Source organism: Anguilla anguilla, chromosome 11 (assembly GCF_013347855.1).
Source record: "Anguilla anguilla isolate fAngAng1 chromosome 11, fAngAng1.pri, whole genome shotgun sequence".
Taxonomy (NCBI): Eukaryota; Metazoa; Chordata; class Actinopteri; order Anguilliformes; family Anguillidae; genus Anguilla; species Anguilla anguilla.
In genome coordinates this window covers 17,551,375-17,576,880 of record NC_049211.1, presented here as the reverse complement: position 1 = coordinate 17,576,880, position 25,506 = coordinate 17,551,375, and the positions used below count along the sequence as shown (strand labels likewise).

Below are 25,506 nucleotides of genomic sequence, written 5' to 3'. Positions count from 1 at the left end.
CTCACATGCCAGCAGTGCTTCATGCCAGTAGTCAGTGCAGATGGTATAGTGGGAGGGCTGATCACACAGACTGATGCTTTAGTGTCTCTAGGCTTTCCTCCCCACTGTTTCAGACACAGTGCCTCCCTGCTAGTATGTGGACAGGCACCACAGTCGTGTCATTACAAAATAGATACATTAATTATATATTTTGATATATTTGTTTGCTATATAGTAAATATACATAGTGTACATAAGTACATATTTCATATGTTTAGTTTTCATTCTGGTGAAATGTGTTTTCTGATACAGAGTCATCTTTACTCAAAAGATTCAGCAGTTCATCAGAGAGGAAAGCAAATCTAACGGAGTTTACCTCTGCTGTCCACAAGGGGGAACCCTTTCTCTTCTTTTTGCACCAAAATGCCCGGAGGCAACCTACCCAAGATTTCCCTCATGTTGAAGTGTTTAAAATCTTGTTCAGAAAAAAATCGCTTTATTGTGAAGAATTGATTCGTTTTAATAATATCAGCATTTAAGCAGCCGTAAGCTATGCATGATGGGATGCTACACTTACCACCATGTTACTGTAAAAAGCAGCATGTTAATTCTATAAGGAGTCTGTTACGTTAGGTCAAATCCGAACACTCAGAGATTTCTCAGTGCACAAGGGGAAAAAAAAAAAACACTTGTCACTTCTTTGAGCATTTTGTTTCCTGAGCCTTGAAAATCATGCTTTTTTGTTCAAAATGTGTGGTGGACCACATTACATTTTTTGAAGCAGGGCCAGTTTACTTAAAGCTCAATGTAGGATGATAGGTGCTCTGTTCTGCATAAGCAGGCTTATGCAAATTACAGGATTCATCTCTAAGCTAAATTACACTAACTGCGGTGCGACTGTGTTTTTCCACCCTGTCGGCTGTTTCCTGTAGGTGTTATCTTGACCTCGAGAGAGAGAGAAAGAGAGAGAAAGAGAAAGAAAGACTGCAGCACAAAGAAAAGGCAGACGCTGTGCTCAGCGTCTGCACTTGTGTGTTTGGAGAACTAAGGAGCAGAACTTGTGGGAAATGCAAACAAGAGGCACTGATTTGATGAGGGTTACTGGTTTGACTGTGAGGCTTACCACTTTCCCCTGCAAGCAATATTCTAATTGTGTAATCTTGAGGAATATGTCACCAAAATATTTTTAGTGTGCTGCCGCAGTAAGTTTCTCCCTCCCATGGCCAGGGGCACATCTGAAACGGGGCAAGTGAACAATCCCAGACATCGCTGCATTTGACAAGGCCCATCGTAGGACTCTTCAGCTGTCTTGGGTAAAAATATAGCCAAAAGCCATGTTTGAGCAAATGTTCTGCCTGGAAGTTATTTTGGGAGAGAATAATGGGAGAACACGTGCAGCGGGGGAACCACTAACCCTAACTGAAGTTTGTTCCTACTGGCCATATTAGATTGTTACACTTAACTGACACCCTTATCCAGAGTGACCCACAGAGGCAGAGAACATCAGTGTTATTCTTAGGAATAAAAAAGTGTCGCTAAGACAGCACAGAAGACCTGTTTCTAATCAATGAGTGTAAAGTCTACTGAACAAACCAACCATTTGTAATGCAAACAACAACAAAAAAATAGCACCATACAGATAACATTATCTGAAAAGCAAATCCAAAGATAAATAAAGAAAGAACATTTCTAAAGAAAGTCAGTGGAGCCATGGTGCTGTCTTAAGAGGTGGATCTTTGGTCAGCATTAGAAGATCTGTACACAGTAAAACGTCCTGTGTTAGCTTTAGCAGAGTACATGTGAGTCGATAGGAATCAGATGTACTCTGTAAGAGATTATTTAACACTGAACATTTTATTGCGTAGAGGATCACATTGCACATTCCATGTTAAGGTTTTACTCTGTGTTTAGGAGGTTATATAGATAGTTTATAATTAGTGGTTACTGAAACTAGTTCTTTTTTTGCATGTGGAATTTGTGGTGTATTTTTGCACTTCAAACATTATTTTGTTCTTTTTTTTCAGTAGAATGTTTATTTGGGACCTCAGTATCATACAATAGGAACAAAAAGTGCCATAGAAAATGGAAGAACTTACTGAATTGCATTCAGTATGGCACATGAAATCCCCCCAGCATACAGAATATTGATGCAAAACGGACAAGGGATTTAGCAGGTTCTGTATCTCCTGTTTCAAGCTATCGATTCCATTCAATCTCTGTTTGGAAACGAAGAGACACATTTGGTTCCTTGACAAAGTGACACGCCTCAGTTTTATCTGGGGGGAAACAGATAGGAAAGGCCGAAAGCTTTTCTCCCAGGCCCACTCATCTAGACTGGACTGGATGGGCTGACACTGTTTTCAGAGACAACAAGGCCACCATATCAGTCTCTTGGGATACAACAACAGAAAGTTGAGGCTCTCCTTCAATGAAACATAAACTGAGACTCATTTCAGAGCAATATATTTTCCCTGTTCAGTTAGTACAAACATTTTAATGACTTCAATGTCCACAAAAATAAATCTGTAAACAGTAGGCTATGTTACGCTTAAATGTGCTTTTAAAAATTAAATAAGCAGGCCATTCATACGCAGAACGGGTGTTCATAAAGCGATATCATTCATTTCTCTAGAGCATTACAGACATTATAGAAAGTGTATGGGCGTGTGTACGTATATACGGACGCACGCGCACACAAATGTTTATGAGCCTTCTGCTTTGTGTTGAAAAGTGCGTCGTGAGAATGTACTGTATTTTATGGTAGTTAAGAAAAAAAGAATGTTTCTACCATACGGTGAGGGTAACCTATACTCAGGGATTAGGGCAAGGCAAGGAAGATATAAAGACCTGCACCTTTATCTTTCCTGACTCCAGCCCTAAATAGTCTATCCTGTATTCTTCAGGTGATTAGCGGTAAGTGATTCCACATATTTTGTGCTCTTCCGTTAGGTGTGTGGTACGAAGAAGCGTGACCAGAGTGAAGCACTCCGTCACACTTCTTCAATAACGTTGACCCCTGACAGTCGTGACCCGCGACCTCAGCCCTCTTGGGTGCGCCCAGACAGCGCAGGGTATTGCCTGTAGTCTTGGGCTCCCTGCGTGTGCGAGTTCTATTTCTGGCAATCAATCAGTCCGTGCTTTATCAGAGCACTTTCCTGCCCTACCACGCTGTCCGATTAGCAGCGGGAGGACCAGGGCCAAGATAAACACCCACAGACTCTGTCAGGCGCTTATCGGCACAAATAATAGTCTGAAGTGGTGATGTGGATGCTCCTGAGGGACCTGTCACCGCTGGTTTTCAGATCGTATTCGGTGTCATGGAAATAGGCCTACACGGACACCTCAAATCATAACCACAAACTTTACTGACGTCTTGAGGTCTTGACCTTGCACAGAAAATGTTTTGTTTCCATATATCAACATTTTCATTACATATCCGGCGACTGAAAATAAAAATAGTTGGCTTCTCTAAAATGAAATGGGTGTCATGTCTTGCGTTGAAGATCGGTAACGCTCATCGAAATTTGGGGTTTTTAAATTAACCTTATTGACCATTTAAAGGGCGTAGCTAATAATCAGACAACTAACAATGTTTATTTAGCAGCGGTCAGCACCGAAACTCGGACTCCTTCATCAATTTTTATTTATTTATTTATAAATAACAAGGTCGTAGGGTAGGATGCCACATATAATCGTTAGCCATATTGAGCATGAGTGGACCCACGTGCAAAACTACTTACAGTATGATACAGTGTCAAAGAGAAATGTGTGTCAGTCCATCTGTTTGCATTTTAACAGCACTCTATTGCACAGATGGAAGCTCTCTGTACCGGTCCGTATCTAATGTTAGAGATATAACAGTCCTGTTACCACCAGAGGTACAAACCACACAGGTCTCAGATGTTTTTAATCAATAGATTTCCAATGGCTATACGTCCCTGATAGCAGTCTAAGAGGTGGAGACACAGCTGCTCTCTACAGTTATGCTTTCCCCCAAACAGAGCCACACAAAATACAATTTATTAGTTTCCAAATAAATACATATTTGCTTACAAGGTACGCTACCCATCATGCGAATAATTTAGCGAAATCAATTTTTAAATAATTATCTTTACTCATTCCCTCGCATTAACGTATATAGGCTGTGCTGGCACTACGAGAAAAAGTGACTTGATTTATTTGATAAAATAAAAATATTAGGCTACAGAGGATAAACACACGTAGGCTAAGCGTAAATACGTATATTCTCTGCAACGATCAGGAAAGGACACTAAATAACCGAAAAGTGGAACTCTCATTATGCAGTCTGTAATAGCCTACATCAAGACCATGAACTATTAGAATTTCATCTGAGTGGAAAGCATTCACCGAGCGGTGCTGCGCTACGAAAAGGAAGCACGACTCTTCATCACGTCATTCTGAGTTTAGGCGTTCGGCAGGAAACAGGGTTTCCTCTTGGATTGTTGTAGTGAGAACAACACCATATTTTTCATTGCTCAATGCAACCCTCGGCACATATCACGGTGAAGCTAGCAAGAAGGAAAAATGTATCCTTCGGAAAATATAATTTTGTTTCTTTGCGTCTTGTTTTTCGGCACCCGGTGGACTATCCATCAGCGCGTTGTTAGCGCGCTGCAAATCCAACAGGCATTCACATCTCCAAACCTGACGAACAATTTCGTTGTGGATGAAGTTTCCAAAAAAGTATATCTGGCGTCAGTTAACACAATTTACCAGCTGAACGCTACTTTACATGTGGAGGTTGAGAAGAGGACCGGTCCGGTGGAAGACAACTTGCTTTGCCATGCGCCACAGCTGCCCCAGGCGCCCTGTGAACACCAAAAGACGCTTACCGATAACTTCAACAAACTGCTGCAACTGGATAGGGCGCAAGGCGTTCTCGTCGTGTGCGGCTCCGTATACCAGGGTTTTTGTGAGCTTAGGAAGATGGAGAACGTTTCTGAAATCGCCGTTGAATTTCCTCCCCAGGGTGCCAAAACTGTTTTTCCCAGCATGTTGAACATCGCTGCCAATCACCCCAACGCTTCAACAGTTGGGCTTATTTTTAGAAGTCACAATGGGAATACCCGACTTTTAGTAGGAGCTACTTATACAGGTATGGGAACCCCGTTTTTTCCCAAAAACCACAGTAAAGAGGACTTAAGATTTGAAAATACCCCAGAGATTGCTATTCGCTCCTTAAATATCAATGACCTATCAAGGCTTTTTACTTATGATATCAATCCTTCAGAAGATAACGTCTTTAAGATAAAGCAAGAAGTGAAGCCAAAAAACAAGCTTAATTTCGTTCATGCATTTATACAGAAGACATATTCTTACATCGCCATCAATAATGATGCCAATATGGGTCACAAAGAGAGCCAACCTAATAGTATACTTGCGAGGATTTGCCTGGACACTGAAAACCCACGAAAATCCACCACAGAGAGCAGAAAACTTACAGAATCATATATTCAAATGGGTCTGCAGTGTGGTTCAAATGGAAATATTTACAACAGAGTTGTTTCGGTTTACCCTGCGGAGATGTATATCACCGACGGGCATGAACCGGAGCACTTTTTATTTGGAGTCTTTGCCAAATCAAACAAAAACTCTGCTTTGTGTGTATATAAGTTTTCTGATATCGAGGAAGTCATCAGGCAAGGCAGAAAGAACTGCTCGAATTTGCAACGCTCCGATGATGTGCAGGTGTTGGACAGCGTTATTCAAGGTTCGGGCGCCGTGTGCATTCAAAGAAATATAATGGTAAGTGAATACCGGCGTAGATTACGCCTATATGAAACAGACTAGTTTATATTACGAATTCTTTATACATAGAATATGCTATATGTTGATAATATCTTGATTTTACATAGACATTAAAGGAAGAAGATAAGACCTGGAACATGCCTACCTGGGCGCTATGAATTTAAGGACCGGGCACAATGCCGGTTCATTTCAGTGCTGTCTTTTGAAGTAATTTTGGTGGAGTATAACATAACAGATTAAGAGTAATCCATTTGAGGGCAGTTCCTCAACATATGTGGTATTATAAAATGTTTTACTTTACATAAATTAATTGTAACATATTTTGTTCCTGAGACAGAAAGATAAATAATTACTGCAACAGTGAGGAAGTCTCATATCACGAGTGCCTTTTGCTCTGTTATTACAAGACAAGAGGGACCTGGTAAAGCATGCGGGGGTTATGGGAACTGCACTGAGGCCTGTGAAAATCAGCTGTGCGCCAGAATTCCTGTTCTGTCGGATAACAAGCAAAGTTCGACTGTTTTAACCTCATGAAAATGCCCGTTTTTAAGCATTGGAAGGTTTTGTATATTGGACTGTCTCTTGTAAGCTACTTGGACCTGTTTAAGAAAACTGAGTAGCATCAACTCGAGTAGGCTACTTTTAACTCGAACTGATTTTATTTAGTGTTAACTGAATTTATAGACGTTGAGAACATAATGAAATAGGCTGCACACGAATCAAGTAAACACTGAGCATTTTGCTGTTAACAATTTTATCAGATTATTTGTCTTTATTTCGATATTTCTAAATAGGCCTATATGATCTAATTTTTTCATTATTTATTTTGCTTCAAAACATTAGGCATAGCCTAATGAATCCTTGATTCTGACGTAATTGGTCATAAAACGTCATGTGCGCTTTGGCGTGAATTCTAGTCGTCAAACTTTCAACGTGTGTGGGCTAGGGTTACGAGTCTTTAGGATATAGTTTTATTTTGCAGACGTACAAACTAAAGGACCATTTCATTTCTCATTCCACATGAAGTCGTTAGTTTTACTTTTAAAAGCCGCGTTATTCGTGAAGTACTCATAGGTGAAAATTGAACAGAAATATAGACGAATTGTCACTGATTAAATGGAAAATGACTTGAAATGCTAGTTGCGTTCCTTCAAATGTAGTCTCTTCATGCATTTTAGATTTATGAAAGATCCTCTTCAGCTGACGCTTAAGCGACAAGACAGTCTTCGTGAGGTCCACGTGAAACATGCGTTACAACACAAGTGGACAGATAATAAAATGTAAATTAAATATGGGCTGGTAGTAAGAATATAATCCTTAAAGAATGACGGCGACAAACAACGATACAAACAAAACGTAATAACAGAAAACAAAAGCAACGCAACGGCAAGACAAAAAGAAAGATTTTAAGGAAACCTGTCGATTAAATTGTATCATGTCTTGCCTGTGGTACATATAATGTAAAAGTGTGTGTAAACTTTGACGTGTTAGAGTTATAAAGAAATTAAAAATAGGCTATTAAATATAAGATTTCTGTTCCAGAAAAATAAAATGCTTGTGTATGCAAACTGTCAGGCATGCTATGAATTAGTAGGACACCCCCCTAATTAGGTGTATGATTGAGGATGATATTTATAACTAACCGTTTAGAATAAGAATGTCTTAAAACTGCTAAAATGGGTTCTGAAGAAGACTACTGGGCAATTGAGACTAGATTTGTGATACGGTTTTACAGAATTACATGGACGTGAATAATTGAAACACTCCCAACACACCTTGTATAACTACATGTGACTTATCCTGTTTCGCATAACTGTTCTGACTAAAGTGTTCATGAGTGTTGTGAGAAAAATAATAATAAGAATGACGGAATTCAGTTTCCAGAACTAGTTTTCTGTGAGTGACGAAATCTGATATTTTCAGCGTAGCTGAGGGCCCTCTGTTGAAGGGAAACCAAAGAAATGGCTTATGATAAGTATGGAGGTCAAAAGCACAGGGAGGCTCATGGGAAATGCTGGCCCAGTCCCCTCCTCAGAACTGAGACGCTGCAGCTCCTCCTGACTCAATTTGGCCCCACATGATTTAGTCAGGGATTAAGTCTGTGCTTTGTGGAATTTAGTTGAATGGATTTGCTTCCTCTTTTTCTCATTACAACTGGTTACCACAGGACTACTAAAATGCAACAGAATGTTAGAGTAAAAATTGATCTAATTGTATAGCTAAGTGGCCTTGTCATGCAATATAATATTTTATGCCAGCCTTAAAAAAACCTCACTACAGTAGTTAAAGGTCCAAATTGATTGTCCAACATATAAGTGCTTATTTAAGTAAAATTATGCATTTGACTCATGCACAAAATATGCAACTTCTGGTCTGTCCCTTGGAGATAGTGTATACCTTGGGACACATGTATATATATAATGTATAAAGGTTAAAGGCATACTATGCAGGATTTTACCGCCTTGTGTTTACAGTCATATAAGTCTTCTGCTCCGTCTTCAACCCTGCCCTCTCACCCTCTAGTTCCCAACTGAGTTGCTGACATGTGAATTCATTAGATACTATTGCTACCAGTAAATGTCTTCCATCAGTTACTCGGACTGGACACAAACCGGACATGTACAAAAAATTGAAGTGAACATTCCGGTTTAAGTATCAAAATATTCTTGCTTTAAGTATGAGTATGGTTTAGTTGGTTTCAAACCACTAACCATGAAATAATTGTACTAGGGTGCGATTGAAGTTTAGTTGGGGGAAATTTCAAAAAGGGCACCTAATTGTACAGCTGATGTATTGCCAAGTGGCACATTTTCCCTTTTTCAGCTGTCATGTCCTCTTCAGATAAAAAAACACTTTCATTAGTTCTGTTTATATTGGAATAAATTAATGAAAGCACAAAATAACACATATGCAAAACAAGAGCACAGCAGCTAGGGTGTCTGTTTTCTATCATGCTTCCAATTGTGAGAATGTTGATCATCAGGCCAACCAGCTACATCTGTAAAAAATTACAACTAAATTTACACTGTGAATCCTGCTGGAAAAAACAACAACATATGCTTGCAGCTGGTAACCAACATTACCAGTAAGAACTAGGTTTGTGAAACATGGTACCTGGTAGTTGGTAGCTGGTAACCAGCTATAGCTGGGTCTTTGGCAACAGCTGGCAGCTGGTGATCAGCTACAGCTAGCTGGAACAGCTGGAGTCGAGGTCAAGTATATTTAGCAAGTACACTACATCTCAATAACAGTCAAGACACCTCCATGTTTATTTGGAAAATTTATTTTCATGGTTCGAAATGAAATGGAGTTAAGTACCATTTTTTCTTCAAACCAGCCTACCGACACAGAACGCTAAACTGCACAGAACTCTGGCTAAATACATTTGCGGAAAATATGCAACTTAACATATGATTCCTTATAAAAATTAAGAAAGGTAATTGAAATGTGATTTATTGAACCCAAATGACATTTTAAGCTAGTAAATGAATGGTTGTGTCTTTATTGCCAAATTGACAGAACTTTTTCATATCATAACCAGATTTATAACATCATGGTATGATTTGATGGCATCATGTTATTAAATTTATGCTGTACAATATTTCCAAATGTGATTTTATGCTCTGTGAATTCTTAATATTTTGGCACAGTTACCACTAAATTTATGTTTCTTTGTGTTGGCAACAATATCTGGCAATAAAATTTCAGTAGAAACCCTAAATTGTCCATATATGCATATTTTGTGCCACTGAATATACTTGTTTCCCCTTTAATTAGGAAAACAAATGTTCTACATATAAAACATCTTTACACTGCATGCTTATTATCAACCTAGGGTAAGAACCTACAGTAAATCTATATTCATCAAGTTAGCGCAGAACTTCATGTGATCCACTCAGCCTAGCTCGACCAGGCTGGTACACCAGCTAAAACCAGCTTGACCCGACTAATACACCAGCTAAAGTCAGCTTGACACTCATCTGTGAACACAATGCATTGGGGGAAAAAACTGGAACTACAGTGGAGTGAGGATTTGTTCTGTCTGCTTGCCAAATATTTCCAAGAAAATGAACATGAAATGATGATGTTACAGATAAGTGTGGATGAAGTAAAACCTTGACACATACAGCATCAAGGAGGGATGATAGAGTAAAGCAATATCCTACAGGTACATTGTTTACTGACAGTTTTCATTTGGTTAACATAGATCATGGTGCAAAGATAATTATATTTTGCACATTTTAATTGTTTTCTAGGACAATCAAATCATGATTGATCTGCTAGTCATTCTGGTAGGTACCGTGTATCTACACTGTCTCAATTATTCCTGGGTGGCAGAGGGCATTTTGAAATGACGAAAATAATTTTTGTTATTTAAAGAAACCGGTTGCATTTGAGTTGGGCAATGCAAGTTTCATGATGAAGGTTTACAACGGCATTCCTCTGGATTGTTAAGGCAGAATTCAGGAAACTTACAGTAAACTTGAGCTGATGAATATATACTTATCATTAGCTTAACAGTGTTATAACACAGGAGAACTAATAAACTGATAATATGTTAAAACATTGAACAGAATAACTGAAAAGCTCAATCAGTCCAGCAGCTCACTAAAATTTCTGAAGGCTGTCAGTATTTTTGGCCCCACACAGTGAAATGTCCAGTGTTAAATCATCTCTTACAGAGTTCATCTGGTCCCTACTGGACTCAACTGTGCTCTGTTAGAGTTAAATGAACACTGGACATTTTGCTGGGTGAAACAGTTTACAGTCAGATGTGCAAAACCTACACACATCACAGCATGAATTTATAAAAGAATAAACAAATTACAGGAGTAAACCTACTTATTGTGATTATGTTGAACAATAAATATTTTTTAAATTGACTTAAATGTATGACATTCACAGCTGTCCAGTGTACTGTATATTTACGTGCCCCTGCTTTGAACCTCTTGTTTTAATTATCTCACCATATGTCATTTTTAACAATGTAGAGAAGGTTGTTTATTTAAAATGAGCATTTGCCACATCCTTAACAAAACATTTTATGTACACTTGGTGTATATTTTTATTTATTGCCGTACTGTCTTATAAAGTATACCAAGTCTAACATCTGACTAAATAGCGTCAAGAGACAAGCTATCATTGTTTTGATACACCTGATTGAATTTACTTGTAATTGAATGATCAGCTAGATGATTGTACTAATAATTGAATACTTGTTTGACTGATGAAACTTCCATCAACCCTTGCCTGTGAAAGACTGAAATACTGATTTTCTCCAGGTCTTAGTTATACTGACGTATATGTGTTTTAGACAGTCATTTGAAAGTTTCTCAGATGATATACATTGCATTCTTGTTGCCAATACCAGCTTTACAGTATATCACACGCTCTATAATTTTGAAAAGGTGATTAACATAATTTGAAGGAAGAAAAAAAATCTATGTTTAAATGGATTGGATTATCAGGTCTAAGAGTGACAGATTGGTCTTGATGCATGAATCTCAGTATTTAATGTGTGAAGTATGAGGTGCCTGCAGTTACTGATGTGTGTTGCCAAATATATTTCTTGTGATGATTATAATGATGGATTTTACACCTTAGGGACCCACTGGTTCTCTTGCTTGTTTTCGTAATATGCTAAATAGCAAAGAATGCGTATAAAACAAGAATATACGTGTGCTGATATGTTGCCTGACAAAACTGTGAATTCCATTTTTATGGTTTGGTAACACCTCGTTATTATTTTTTGACTACTGATCAAATTGGGTGGTCAGTCTGTGAGTACTACCTTCATTGACTGAATAATTACAACTGTCTCCAGTGTGATTGCAAACATATCAGTGATTGATGCAGTGGACAAGCCATGGCCATAGCCCTGTTTGAGCACATCATGCTGCTCAAGTCTGTACAGATTCACTGATCTTTATGGTAAAATGGGAACTTGATTTGGAGGGCACTGTGATCTCTGCAAACATCACTGTATTTGCACTAAACCGTCAATAGCACTACACCTCAAACAGCTAGTCCTTTCTATATGCAGTCTGCGGAAGGGCTAGTCTGATGAGACAGTCCCGAATTGCGAACATTTGTCTCGACACATGCATAATTATGAGTCAGGACTGTTTGTCCTTATAAGTAGACTAATTTCTGGTGGCTGATCTTTTGGAAAAAAAATCTGATGCAATTAAGCTATGTTTAGAGAAAGACTGCCATTGCCATTGGCTGTCAATACTGCGGCCTCTCTAAAGCATTCACTGAATCAATATGTTCTTGGGTGAGGATGGCCTCTGGAGTTCTTTAGTACACTTATGTACTGATGCTTAGTGACAGTAGAAGCCATTTACAATTTGTAATGCTTTACCCCTTTTACTCCCCAATTTAGAATGCCTGATCACATGAAGTATGCGTATATCAGTGCTCATTGCTACAGTCTCCTCTATTAATTGTGAAGAGCGCAGGTAAGCATGTGCTCTTCTCTGAAGCACATCATGTCAGCAGCCTCTTCCTGCCACACCACAATGGACACAGGCTTGCACAGAGGTAATTCAGAGGAAGACCCTTCTTGTGCCGCTTAACAGATGGACTTGCAGGTGCCCAGCCGTTAGGGGTCACTAGTTTGCGATAAACTGTTGTCATCCCAGCCGACTGAAACCCTCCCGCTGGAGGCTAATTTTGCATGTGGGGTTAACAGCCACAAGACATGGTTTGGGTTCTGATAACTGCATGTGGGGCCCGTTCTTCCAGTAGATAGGTGTCTTAACAGGATGAGTAATCTAGTGGCCCCCTCATTCAACACGTGAAATAATGGCAAATCAAATATTGGTGTTGCATAGGGTTATAGGCCATGAAAAATAAACTGCAATTGTTTTGTTAACCATTTGAGAAAAGCTGTTGTTAAAAATGAAAATAATGTGTTCTATAGTTTACCTTTGAGTTTGTTCAGTAGCCTATATGAGTGCCCCTTGGTAAAGATGAGAGAACAAAAAGCTATGAAAAAATGTTGTTTTTGTTTATCAGCTTGATCTTGCTTATTTTTTCTTTTTCAAAAACATGTCACAATGGTTGGAACACCTAGAAATACTTTGAACAAAACTGAATAGTAGTATTCGCATTAGGAACATTTTTGTGGTCATCTATGACTTTCTGTTTTACTGGGGTATAAATATGAGGTGACGCACATGGAGAACTCCCTTATGCCACCCTTCAATGTGAGGAAGGTCATGCAAATGAAATGCAACAAAATGTTTTTAACCTTTGTGAACCAGACAATGGCTATGAATAAAAGCCTGAAAATGCCTATCTCCATTTGCAGGGCAATAATTAAGAATGTTAAACAACTGCAGCTGTGGTTAGCCTGCTTAGAAGAGGCCAGTATATTTTGCCCCCATACACAGTGAGGAGAATGGTTCTAGAGCCAAAAAAAATTCACAGTGGGAGAATTGCAGAAATTGGTTACATCTTAGGGTCACCAAATCTCCACTACAATTAGATGCCACCTCTATGCTGACAAGCTATCTTGAAGGTGTGCCAGAAGAAAGCTTCTGCTGTCATTAAACCACAAATGTAGGCATCTGTAATTTGCCAAATGTTATTGGAACTTTGATTGGAACCAGGTTCAATGGTCATATGAGACAAAATGGAGCTATTTGTGGTGGGGCTATATTACATCCAAAGACCCTGGGAGCTTTGTTAGGATACGTGGCATCATGGACTTCATCAAGTACCAGAAGAATCAAAACATTTGGAATCCCCATTTCTGTCCCCTGACCTAAAACCCACTGAAACCCTGTGTGGTGGGCTAAAGAGGAGAGTCCACAAGTGAAGGCTAGGGACTGCGCATGGAGGAATGGTCTCAGTGCAAGCGTGCAAATAATGTGACATACATCTTTTTCTGAATAATAATGTTCATTTTATGTTCTTCTTTATGATTTTAGGTTAAATAATTATTTTCCCTCAATGGTATCAAAATAAGATTGTCCAATTTTCTTATTGCTGAGCATAGAAAACCGTCAATAAAGAATTTGAATTTTATCCAGCCTTTTTTGTTCATATTAATTGATGGTGCCAATAATTCTGAAGGGCACTGTATGTGTTGGGAAGGTTCTAGGAACCAGAAATTGTTGGCTGGGTTTAATTCTTCTATTTCTTCTGATCATTTATTTCGCACATATACATCCCTAAATCCCTGTGTTTTGTGACTGGAGGGTTTATGATGATAAGGATAAAGAATAAAACTCATAACTCTTTTCTCGTCTTGCCTCCATCTGCGTAGCTGCAGCCGGAGCAGCTGGACTGTGGGGCCGCCCACCTGCAGCACCCACTTGCCCTGAGCAGGCCACTGAAGGCAGTCCCACTCCTTGAGTCTGTGGGGCTCAGCTCGGTGGCTGTGGAGAGCGTGCACAATCACACGGTGGTGTTTCTGGGCACCAGTAACGGCCGACTATACAAGGTATGAAAATCTGCATGTCCTATGAGCCCCCACCATGCACAGGGTAAGCTTCGCTGATGTATAACGTTCTGTAATATGTGTGCAAGATGTGTGGTGTCATAATTCATGGTAACCATCAGTATTTCCACATCAGTTGTGTCAACTCCTTGGCCTAACCATATGCCTGATTCATACCATTGATTTATATTTGTGATTATATTGCATCTGAACATATGAAATATCAGAATGCAAAAAGTGAAAACATCTACTGAAATTTGAAAGTGAAATTTCTTTGTTATGCTTTTGAAATCTCGGTTGTTTTAGTCTGTTTCTGTTTCAGTGGTAGGTACTGGCAAACTGAGGTGAGGGCATTTTAAATGTTGTGTGATTTCATCATTTCGGAAACTGTTTTGGGCTTTGGAGATCCCCTAGTTGCTGACGGTGGAGTTTCTTCTCAGGAGTGAGGCATTTATAGCCTGACTCATCAACACAGGCTGCTCAACTCAAACTGTGCTGGGAAATCTGAGCTTGGAAACATCTGTGAGAACTGGAAGTCTATGAATTTCCCGTTGATTAACAAAATACCTTGTTTATGTGTAATTCACTTAAAAAAAACATGGGGAAGTATTATAGCTGCGGGATGCATAATTCCAAAAAACAAGAATCAAGTATCAAAATAGAAAATCAACTAAAAGGAAGTTATGTAATTGCTTTGCAGTAGACTTGGACTTTTAAACATCAGGCATTTTTTTCTGAGAGCGTTTTTGAGAAAATGTGTCTGTGTGTGTGTGTGTGTGTGTGCACGCGCGTGCATGCATGTGTGTTTGTCCTCAGGGGTGGCACTGGTAGTGTAGAGATATTTGTTGTTTTATAAATTCAGTTGGAGATGGCTTCAGGCAGTGATTTCTTTAAAAACAAAGTAGTAGTATATGGTATGTGGCCCTTCTGCTACTGTACATGTTTCAACCTTTCTGTATTTCAGCTTTTATATATTTGTGTGAATATGTGTATTTCTCTGCAAAGGTCTCTCTCTCTCTCTCTCTCTCTCTCTCTCTCTCTCTCATTCCAGGGTCACCCCAACCCCCAAAAACACAGACACACACTCAAAGGTTTTTTCAGTCTAGTGCTTTTGAATAGATCCGATTCCTTCGTAAAGTTGTAGGATCGGAATTTCAGCAGCTAGTTTTGTAGATAAGATAGAAAGAAGGGGACTTCACAGCTTGTCATCCACCGTCTGGCTCAGAAAGTCCTCAGAGTAAAAACCCACAGCTTCCTGAAAAAAAAGAGCATAGCTGCCAACAGTATTTACCTACATTTTGTGTGTGTGCATATGTGCATTCTTGGGTGTGGGTATAATGCAGTGCCAATTAGCAAAAGGAAACCTCTGGTTTTAATGGCCATTAAAAAAAAATCTACAGAGGGTCTGCTAAACCAACTAATAGGTTAATTCATTTTTATTATAGTATGCCAATGCTTGCTTGCGCGAGATATGGAAACAATACACACTGAAAGAATTCTGCCACTAAACCGAACATAAAGATTTGCAGGAACCCAGGTTGCCACATATTGTGATGTTTTGCATGCTGGACTTTACTGAAAATGTTTGAATTAATGTTTGCAGTTCTCTCCAAATGTATGGACATACTTGAATGAGAAGTTACAGTTACAGTAAACAATAGGTCACATTACGGTTAATATGGGTTTGATTTGCGGGTAGTCGCAAGTTTAAAATACCATACATTTTGGTTTCAGATTTCATTTTCAATGCAGTGCGCTTTTGTAAAATGCGCAGATTCATTTGCATAAAGGCTAGCTGAATAAAATGTGACAAACATTTGTTCTTTCCTCAGCTGAACCTCCTTAGGAACCTGACTCTGCCCAGTCAACCGTCTCTGAAGCTTCCGTCTGGCGAATCTGTCCACCACATCATGACATTTGACCCCAATGACAGAAACTACCTTTACGTAATGACCTCCAATCATGTGAGTCTGGGTGCTATCGAGTGTCTCTTTTCCAGTTAAACTTACAGTGCAAACTAGGAATGAAAATAAATTAACATATCAATCATATGTTATAAAATCAGCATAAAATGTTGTTCCATAAATGAGATGGAGTTGAGATAAGTGGAGATTTTGTTTTCGCAGGCAAAACAGGAAACTACATTTTAATGATTAAGTGATTAAGTCCTTTATCATTGATTAAAAAAAGAAATCATTATCAGGAAATCTCACCATGCACTGAAATTCTGAAGATAACTTTGCAGAGGGATGTTCTGGTCGTGCAATGGCGAGAGGATGTGGGTGCTATGTGTGAAAATATTTTTACCCCCAAAGCTTCTGCGGGTTAAAGTTTCCAAGTGTGATCAGTACACCAGCTGCAGTGAATGCCTGGGTGCCAGCGATGCCTACTGTGGGTGGTGCACACTGGAGGGCAGGTAAGGATACATTCAGTCAATTACATATTATTTTGAATCATTGTTGGTCAGCTAATATGTATGCACATACAGTACCAGTCAAAAGTTTGGACACACCTGCTTAAACCAGTTTTTTTCCAGTTTTATATATTGGCTTTTCTACAGTTTCATATAATTAAAATATTAGCTAAAACAACATCTTGTAAATTACTGATTCTAAACAGTAAGTAAATCACTTTCATGGAAAATAGTAACTCTTTCACTTTTGTATCCATTGACATATTGACGTTGCTGGGTGGGCCATCCTGCTAACACACTGGGGTCCAGTGGAGACACATAATTACTCAATATTGTCCCGGGAGGGAGGGCTCTTTAGTCTGGATATCGTGGTGAATACATTCAGTCGCTTTTTTTTGAGAGGAATTCATTTACTTTTGTTTCCATGGATAGAACAGAATGCAGACTCTCGACTGTGATACATCACACATAGAAGTTTAGTCAGTAGTCTGGCTGCTGGTTCCAGCAGCAGAGAGAGATCTGGGGAAGGGGTTTGTTGGCATGACAAGGTCTGGAACACCTCCAAACTATCTCAGCTGGCACTGCCTCTGGGACCAGCTTTGTTGAGCCTGCAACAAAGCCACGTTCATAACTTACACAAAAAAAAGATCACATCAGGGTCTTATGAGAATAAAATGTCAGATTCTTCTCAAGATCCTTTGAGCTGATGTCACATATGTCTGGCATCAAGTTGTCTTTTGTTGGTTGTAGTTGGTTAGCAATGTTGCCCAGGGGCCAGAAAATGTGGGTGGGGCTCAACGGGTTTGGAGGGCACGAGAACGGCAGAGGTCTGTGTGTGGATGTTCCCATTACTCACCTTGACAACTCTTACTGGAAAACTGGTTCGTAATTTGACAATCCAGCACTTTCTTTTACATGTGAGTGGGTGTAGGGGAGATATTCCTTGGATTTAAATAATAATCAAGTGGAAAATTTTGGGAACTCTTGCTCTTGCCGCACAGTAATTTGCCTTTGAGTGTGAGAGCCAGCTTTTAGTACATATTTTATATTTTATTTATTTTGGAAAGCTGTGTTACTCGTGAGATTTCTGGCAATGTGAGTCTGCTGAAAGATGAGAAGTATTGTACAGTGAGTTGTGTTTGTGTTGTTTCACAGAGGGAAGTACAAAAATCCCCCAGCATGGCTCAGACCCATACTGTCTCCTGGGGCAGGGGGAGGGAGAGGGTGCGGATTGGTCAGTGAATCACTGCTGCATATGAGTTCAGAGTCCACATCCGGACACTGGCGGCTTTCTCTCTCTGGAGCCCAGACGAATGAGCCTAGCTATTCTTAGTTCTGGGGTTGACCCCTAAACCCCCCTTCCCCCACTAGGGGGTTCAGAAAATCAACAGAATCAGGGGCAGATCGCAAAGTTAGGCCAAATGACAGTGTTTTCATCACATTTTCAGAAATATAGAGCAGAGCTTTCTTCACTCTACTAAGTTATTTTAAATTTATTTAAAGATGATGCGCTCGTGCTCTCTGTAGTGTGGCAGTTATTTCGGGCCTGTAACTCTGGCAAGCACCATGCTGTTTCTATCACCCAGGATAAGGAAAACATACAAATAATAAAAAACACATTTTATAAATATTATAGAAAAGCCATGAAAGTGCAAAAATTCATTAAGTGTACATTATACAATGCAATTTTCAATTTTTTAAACATACAGTTCTGTAGTTTTGCCATTTAAGGTCATTGTGCCCTTGGTATATGTAATGTAGTGGGGAATGAGTTGCTCTGAGGGGACAAGAGGCCTGTTTCAGTTTTTATTGGTGAACAGAAGTAAAAATCACAGCCCACCCAGCCTGATAGCACTCTAATCCCATTAAATAGTGCTGATCTTCTGTACCAGAGGTGGCTGTTGTTATGGAAACTTGTATGACACTGAATCAAATGCACTCCAGTGAAACATGTATTGCCGGCCCTCTTGTGATCTACTTAACAGAGTTTGATACACAAGTGATCAAAACAACCAGGAAAAGAAACTGGATGGCATACATTGTAGCGTAATGGAAAAAAGTTATTTTTTTGAGTTGATGATATCACTTGTAATGTGGTTTTGAAGCAAAGATACATATAAAGCACGACAATTCTGCAAGACCCCTTCCACATGCACCCACAGCCTGAAGCTTATCTGCTTAGACTCTGTTAGAATGTGCGGTATGTACTGGGCCTAGTGTGAAACTTGGGTGGTATAGAAGCATTTGATTGCAAGCATTCTCCCGAAAGATTATTGTCAGGAAGCACTGTATTCCACACTGTTTGTGCAAGTCACAGTTTAGACATAAGTCAACTGAAGTTCTGCTTGAGGAAGATTCCCAGGGTCCTGCATTCTCCACCAATTTCTGAAATACTGTAAGGGAATGATGAAAAAATAGGCTTTTTTTAAAATAAAGAATTTGTAGATTGTTACAAAGGAATTTATATTTGCACACTATTGACATAGCTGACAGTTCCTGATATTTAGCAGTATTAAGAGCTTATAATGTGACTTTGCAGTAACTTTCTGGACTGGACACATGGTACAGGGTATGCACAAATCAGGATTTTGGCTGAGGTTTCTCAGTTATATTTAGGTTTTGCCAGGTTTTTGACAAAAAACATGTGAGGTATAAAACTTTTACGTATCTCTGGGACAGCAGGCAAATATCATATAACCAATGTGAACCCAAATACATATCTCATGCCTATTTTGTGAAAAATTTCCAAAGATTTGAATGAGCAGGCCATAATTGTTACGCAGTGTGTTCAGAATGTGTGTGAGACAAAGTCATTTGCATCCCCTCAAATCCCAGTTAACCTTCACTCCTGTTCCCTTGCTTCCATCGGCAGGTGTTCAATCCAGGAGGAGTGTAGCACCCAGCCACTGCCCCGTTCCTGGATTGGTCTGGGGGAAGGGATTCATCAGTGTCCTGTGATGACCATTACCCCACCTGAGATCAGTGTCGTTTCTGACATCACGGTATGGTCCGCTACCTCCTGCCTATTTTTCTCTTAAATGATCCTGGTGAAAGTATTTGGTTGCCTGCTTAAGTGACTCATGAAACAGAAGGCTTCCTTTGAGCCTGATTGGTGAGCTTTTATTGTACCCAACCAAATTCTTCACTTTAAAGTTCTTTCAGATTTCTTATGGATTTAAATGTGTGTGAGCCATTTCATAGAGTATAACATGAGGTTCATAAAACATTTAATGTACCACCAGAACAATTTTCTTCTGTACTTAGAATTGGTGAAGGACGGTGGTCCTTAACCATTGTTAAATTGGCCCACACACACAGAGTCCCAGAGTGCTGTGTGCGGGTGTAGGTGTGCGTGTGTGTGTATGTCTGTGTCGGTGTGTGTGTGGGTGTAGGTCTGTGTGTATGTGTGTGTGTTGGATGGAGGAGTTTCACTCCAACTGTCCAACTCCTCAAGTCACAGTCAGGCTTACTCAGATGATCTCACAGCTGCATCTGTGCCGCTCACAGATGTCCCTCCTAGAGAAACAGGAAACTGCTGCTGATTCAGTCTCAGCCTCACACTCACAGTAGGAAACAGTCAAAAGATACTGGAAACAAAGCTTTGCATCAACAGTGGAGTGGAGTGGAACGGAATGGAATGGAATGGATGGAGCAGAGCGGAGCAAAGTAGAGTGGAGTAGCAATATATAACCCCTCTATAATCTGAATTTTACAGTACAAGTTACCTGCACTGTATTGTACTACATCCATCACACATCTCTCTTTTTCTTTTATTCTCAATATCTCCCTCTCTCCATCCCAGAATGTGGGTATCCTGATTAATGGCAGCCTCCCGGACCTAAATGGCTCCAGGGTGGAGTGTGACTATGGTCTGGGGGTCTCTACTGCAGCCACTGTGCACTTTGATTCTGGACCATCCCAAATTCAGACCTGCCCCCTGCTGCCTCGTGAGAAATACCCCAGGATCCCTGACAGCCGGGGTAGGTGCCTCTGACCTCTGATGTTTTCAGTTTTTCTTTTTGTCAGTCTTTGCACACAGAGGAAAAAGAACATAAACTTCACTACACACAGTGTAATTATAGGCCAGCTCATTGCCCAAAAGCGGTATGGTCCCACAGACTGACTCAGCCAGGTATGATCAGTTTCCCTTTGTCTCATTTAGTACTGCAGTCTGGCTTTGTTTGTGGTTTTACTTACGTAGGTATATTGTAGCAGACCAGTATCTGCCCAACAGTCTTATATTCCTACTGTCTTCACCCCCTTTTAGTACCGGTGTAGAGGCGACCTGCAAGAACTGGGCTAATGCTTGATCATGTGTTATGAACTATGAGTACGGACACTTTAACTAACTCCTGGTAGGTAGTTATTCATGTCGTCTTTGTGTCTGTCTTATAGACCACATCATTGTTCCCATGGCCATTAAGGTGAATGGCATGTCTGTGGTTTCTGGGAACTTCACCATCTATGACTGTGAGAAGACTGGAGTGATACACCGCAAGACTGCGTAAGCCTTTCTGTACTTGACACGTCTGTATTGAACACGGGAGGCTTTCACAGGAAGTCGCTGCTGCTGCGCTTATTTCCTGTGTCAGAATTTGACATTAATAGTGTTATTATTCATTTGCCTTAGAGGAAGTGGTTGAGTTCACACCCCTCTTAATGTCACTGAAGTGCAGTGGAAGTTTATCTATTGTGTTGTTTATTGAATGGCTTAGTTTTTGAGAAAACAGATCTAGTGTTGAATTAATAACACAGAGAAATGAAAGGAAGTCGAAAGTTTGAAATGTTGATAAAAAAGCTTGCCAAGTCGGGCCAAAGCCAACTTTGGACTTTTCCTATGCATGTGGGACAGTGTAAAGGAATTGCGAGTGCGTGGCTGCAGGTACTCGGCGCATTGTGCAATGCTGCATGTGCTCATCTTGTAGAGCAGAGAAGCAGAGGTGTGACCACTGCCGCACGGCAGAACTCACACCTGCTGCCCTCTTCTCAGCAAGCGCAGCATGAAAGTGTGAAAGCAGACTGCGTATGGTTTGAGGTGATAATGAGGAGAGGCAAGGCGTCTTCATGTACTTGCTAGCTATTTGTGAAACGTTTTTTGGGGGGAAATTATTATACATGCAGCTTCCTTTATTGTCAGAAACTCGCAATCAATCTGCTACTTGAGTTGAAGTTTTTTTTTTTGAGCAGTTTCTCAGTATTGTTTCTGCACTGAAGCAATCCGCCCACTGAGGGATGTGAGCAGTTTCAAGTAGGTGAAAAGATAATGACTAACAGACCCTGGAATTCCACAGTGCTTGCAATGTCAGTGATACCATACTGTACTCTTGGTGTTGAAATATGTGAGACGTGATTTAGGATGTCTGTTTCTTTGCAGGCCTTGATAAACATGGTTCTCTGGATGTGGAGAGGTTTGGTGTCAATTAGGAGCAGCTAAGAGAGCTCCCGTTAAACAAATTCACTCCCTGATAACAGCACTGTGAGTGGGGCACCTGCTTACAATCAGTGTAGGAGGCCTAGGATATACCACAATCTTGGATTCCCCAAAGAAAGCTTGCACACATTGAATGCCTGTGATTTCTCTCCTGTCTGTGTGTTGTGGGGTTACACATAGAGCACCGTGGTTTTTACTGCCTGTTCTCAGGAAGGTATTGGTCTTCTCAGGAACATCTCCGAGGTTCTCAGAGATGTCAGCCCTGTTCCAGGTGTAGTGGAACCCTATGGAAATGATTGCATGTGTGTTCAACCTGTTTCAGGTGTAAAAGAACCTGAACCTCTGATTTTCCCCTTTCAGGAGTGTGTTCAAGAAGCAAGCCATTTTGCTATGCTTGCCTCGAATTCTATGCACTCTTTGTTTGCTAAATGTTTCAATCTTAGAGGTGTGTTTGCTCACGTTTTAGTGGTCGTTGCTGGGGCTACAGCCAGCAGCAGTGAATGATGCATCTAAGAATGTGTGTCCCAGTGTAAACAGTTGCCCTCTTAGCTACCATAGTAACAGTACTCTGCAAAAGACATTCTGCATAGCTCCATTTCAGTTTACAAAGCAGTTTGCAACAACTCTATGTCTTTTGGGTGTATTTGACCCATTTCAGGTGCATATTAGAATCCTGTTGAAGTCTCTCAAGTGTGTGTTGGCCCATTTCAGGTGCAGGAGCTGTTTGAGTGCACGGTGGAGGTGTTACTGGAACCAGGAGATGAATAACTGTGTCTCCAGTAAAGATGACTCCAAGGACAACCTACTGGAGGTGAAGAATGTTTTTAGTGTTATTGCTCCAATTAGAGACGGTCCATTGCTTGTGTCATCAGGAAACAGCAGAGGGACTGTCTCTCATTCAGCTAAGGGCAAACCATATTGATAACAATTCATTATAACAGCTGATAACAGTTAACAGTTGATGACATAATTGTTTGTAAATGCTGTGTTTGATGCTTTGTTTATGACAATGTGTCATTCCATATGTTATAACATGTCCAAACAAACAGATGATCATGAAAAATTCTGATGGTTGCAATAGGAGTGGAAAATTCTACTTGTATAATTGCTAGTGTCATGGCTCCATACACATTATACTCTATATACTGAGGTATGACGAATGTCACAGAAATCCTACCGTAACATATCACTTTAATGTAAGTAATCGCAAAATGATGCTAAGGTCTTTAATTTCCATTATATCTTGTTGTTGAAGTGTTATAATGCTTTAAAGAAGTGTCATAAACCCCATCTAACTAATTCAAATAAAGTGACAAAAAGGCATTACACCTTTTCTAGGTTACTTAAGACAATTACTTAATTTTTTCTCACTGTGACTTTTGACATAAACAGTGAAATAATGTATAATGTATGATTGGGAATGCTGTAAATTGGTTTAAAAAAAGAAGACAGATGTGCTCTGATTGTTACCGCTGACTGTTTTTCCCTCAAGAGTTCAGAAGCCTGTCCAAGCCTGGTGGCCTCTAAAGTTCCTCCGTCCCCCACAGGAATGCCCCAGGACATCACCGTCTCACTCAACAACACTAAGAAGGTACAGACTAACAGCTGCCCTGCAGATCCAGCCCGCATTTTGCTGAACCAAAATACACACACTGATTGGGTTTCTTTCCGTAGCCAGCTTGGAATGGAAATGAGAGAAATTAGTATTCCTTTCTTTACATATAGTACTGTAATAGGTCCCTGTCTCCATTGGCACGTACAGTGAGAGCCCCCCCCCCACACTCCTTATTTCACATGCTCCTTTGTGCGACAGTGAGTCAGACCCACACAGGACTGAGCCTGTGGTTTCAGCTGTCGCTGTTAAATAGGCCACTCCCGCTAGCAAGAGATACCCCAGGCAGAGCCGGTAGTGTCTGATGGGTGTGAAGGCATGGACAGACTGTGAACCTGAATATGCTGTCCGTCTTCCTGTTCGTGTCCTTTCTTCCCCTTGTATGCTGGCAGAGCACACAATCTGAGTCAATCGCTAAAGCCCTGCCAATTTTTCAAACTGCTTTAATTGGTTATGGGGACAGGCTTTTCTGAAAATCCCACTGTCTAAGCACCATGTGGTGTTGGATATTGTAGCATTAGTTTATATTTATTAACTTATTTAAAAACTGTACAGGAAGTCATACATTTTAAGAATGTATTGATCATGCTGTTGAACTCAGAAATGCACAGGAGTGACCACAGCCCTTGTCTAACACAGACTGTCGTTGTCCCTTTGTCTGATTTGCTACTGACATGTCTGTTGGAGGTTGATTGAAAATGTACAACAGTACATTACAAAAGCACATTTTATTATTTCTGTGTGTGTGTGTGTGTGTGTGTGTAATGTTCTGTTTTGGTGTGTGTGTGTGTGTGTGTGTGTGTGTGTGTGTGCGTGTGTGTGTGTGTAATGTTCTGTTTTGGTGTGTGTGTGTGTGTGTGTGTGTGTGTGTGTGTGTGCGCGTGTAATGTTTTGATCAGGGGACTGCTCTGGAGTGTGATTTCGGGAATGAACAGCTGTATGAAGCAAGGTGGCTTGGTCGCTCAGAGGTGCAGTGCAGCAGTGTGATGGTAAGTATGAAACAGCTCACCCTCAGAAAGCTGTCACTCATCACAGCTTTGGCTTAATTCATTGTGAGGGAAAATCAGAGGCGTGCTAGTGTGCTGTCTCAAGTTAAAGGAAAATCAGAGACATGTTGGAGTGCTCTCACACTGCAAGGATGAGCTGAGAAAAACCTTTAGAGCTCTAATTTCAACTAGACAGGGAATCTGAATACACAAAAATAAAAAAATAAGTCTTTTACTATAATGAAGGGTTTTCTAGATAATTTGATAACTGACAGTTGATGTAGATTCATTCTTTTTTAAATGTTAAATGCAATTTGTAGAAGGCTCAAGATTGTTCCAACAGTATGTTTTTAGTATTGCCTTAAAGAAATCATCACTGAAACACTCAATGATGTACTACTTCAGGGTGATTATCACCTGGCCCTGTAGGTGAATGGGATAGCCTAAATGAGGGGTTATGTGCGTTATTGCAAGTATCAACTATTGTTGCCTGAATAAACAGAAAATCCCTTGGAGAACATATTGTATGATCCTTCTCTGTTGTTTTCTTTTTTAACACCCAAGCTCTCAATTGTATCATCTGACCATTATTACCATCACATTAATGTAGGTCTCCGTTCTGCCCACTGTGTGCTTCTGTTACTTACTGTTACTGTTAGTGTCTCAGTACGGTCCTGATCTGTCTTATCAGCTGACCACAACACAGAGGAGCCAGGTGTTCCATCTGAACCTGCGACGGAAAGATCAGCCTAACAAGTATATCGACAGCCCTGTACCAGTCGCAGGTCAGTGTCTCCACACAGACTGAACAAAGGATTCTTTGTACCCCTTTATTTCAGCTTTAACTGACAATGGAGCTCTCCGGGA

General features: G+C 40.2%; 1 protein-coding gene across 1 annotated transcript in view; it reads left to right on the top strand.

Moving 5' to 3' along the window:
* The first annotated feature begins 4,379 nt into the window (after positions 1-4,379).
* The window catches only part of plxnd1 (plexin D1), a 47,900-nt gene continuing 26,773 nt past the window's right edge, over positions 4,380-25,506 (top strand). Inside the window, exons 1-11 of the mRNA XM_035382396.1 lie at positions 4,380-5,745; positions 14,024-14,200; positions 16,030-16,161; positions 16,513-16,613; positions 19,483-19,612; positions 20,413-20,590; positions 21,006-21,114; positions 22,753-22,852; positions 23,534-23,632; positions 24,553-24,642; positions 25,331-25,424. Coding sequence (XP_035238287.1) covers positions 4,525-5,745; positions 14,024-14,200; positions 16,030-16,161; positions 16,513-16,613; positions 19,483-19,612; positions 20,413-20,590; positions 21,006-21,114; positions 22,753-22,852; positions 23,534-23,632; positions 24,553-24,642; positions 25,331-25,424 — 2,431 coding nt within the window. The 5' untranslated portion in view covers positions 4,380-4,524. The remainder of the gene's footprint in view (positions 5,746-14,023; positions 14,201-16,029; positions 16,162-16,512; positions 16,614-19,482; positions 19,613-20,412; positions 20,591-21,005; positions 21,115-22,752; positions 22,853-23,533; positions 23,633-24,552; positions 24,643-25,330; positions 25,425-25,506) is intronic.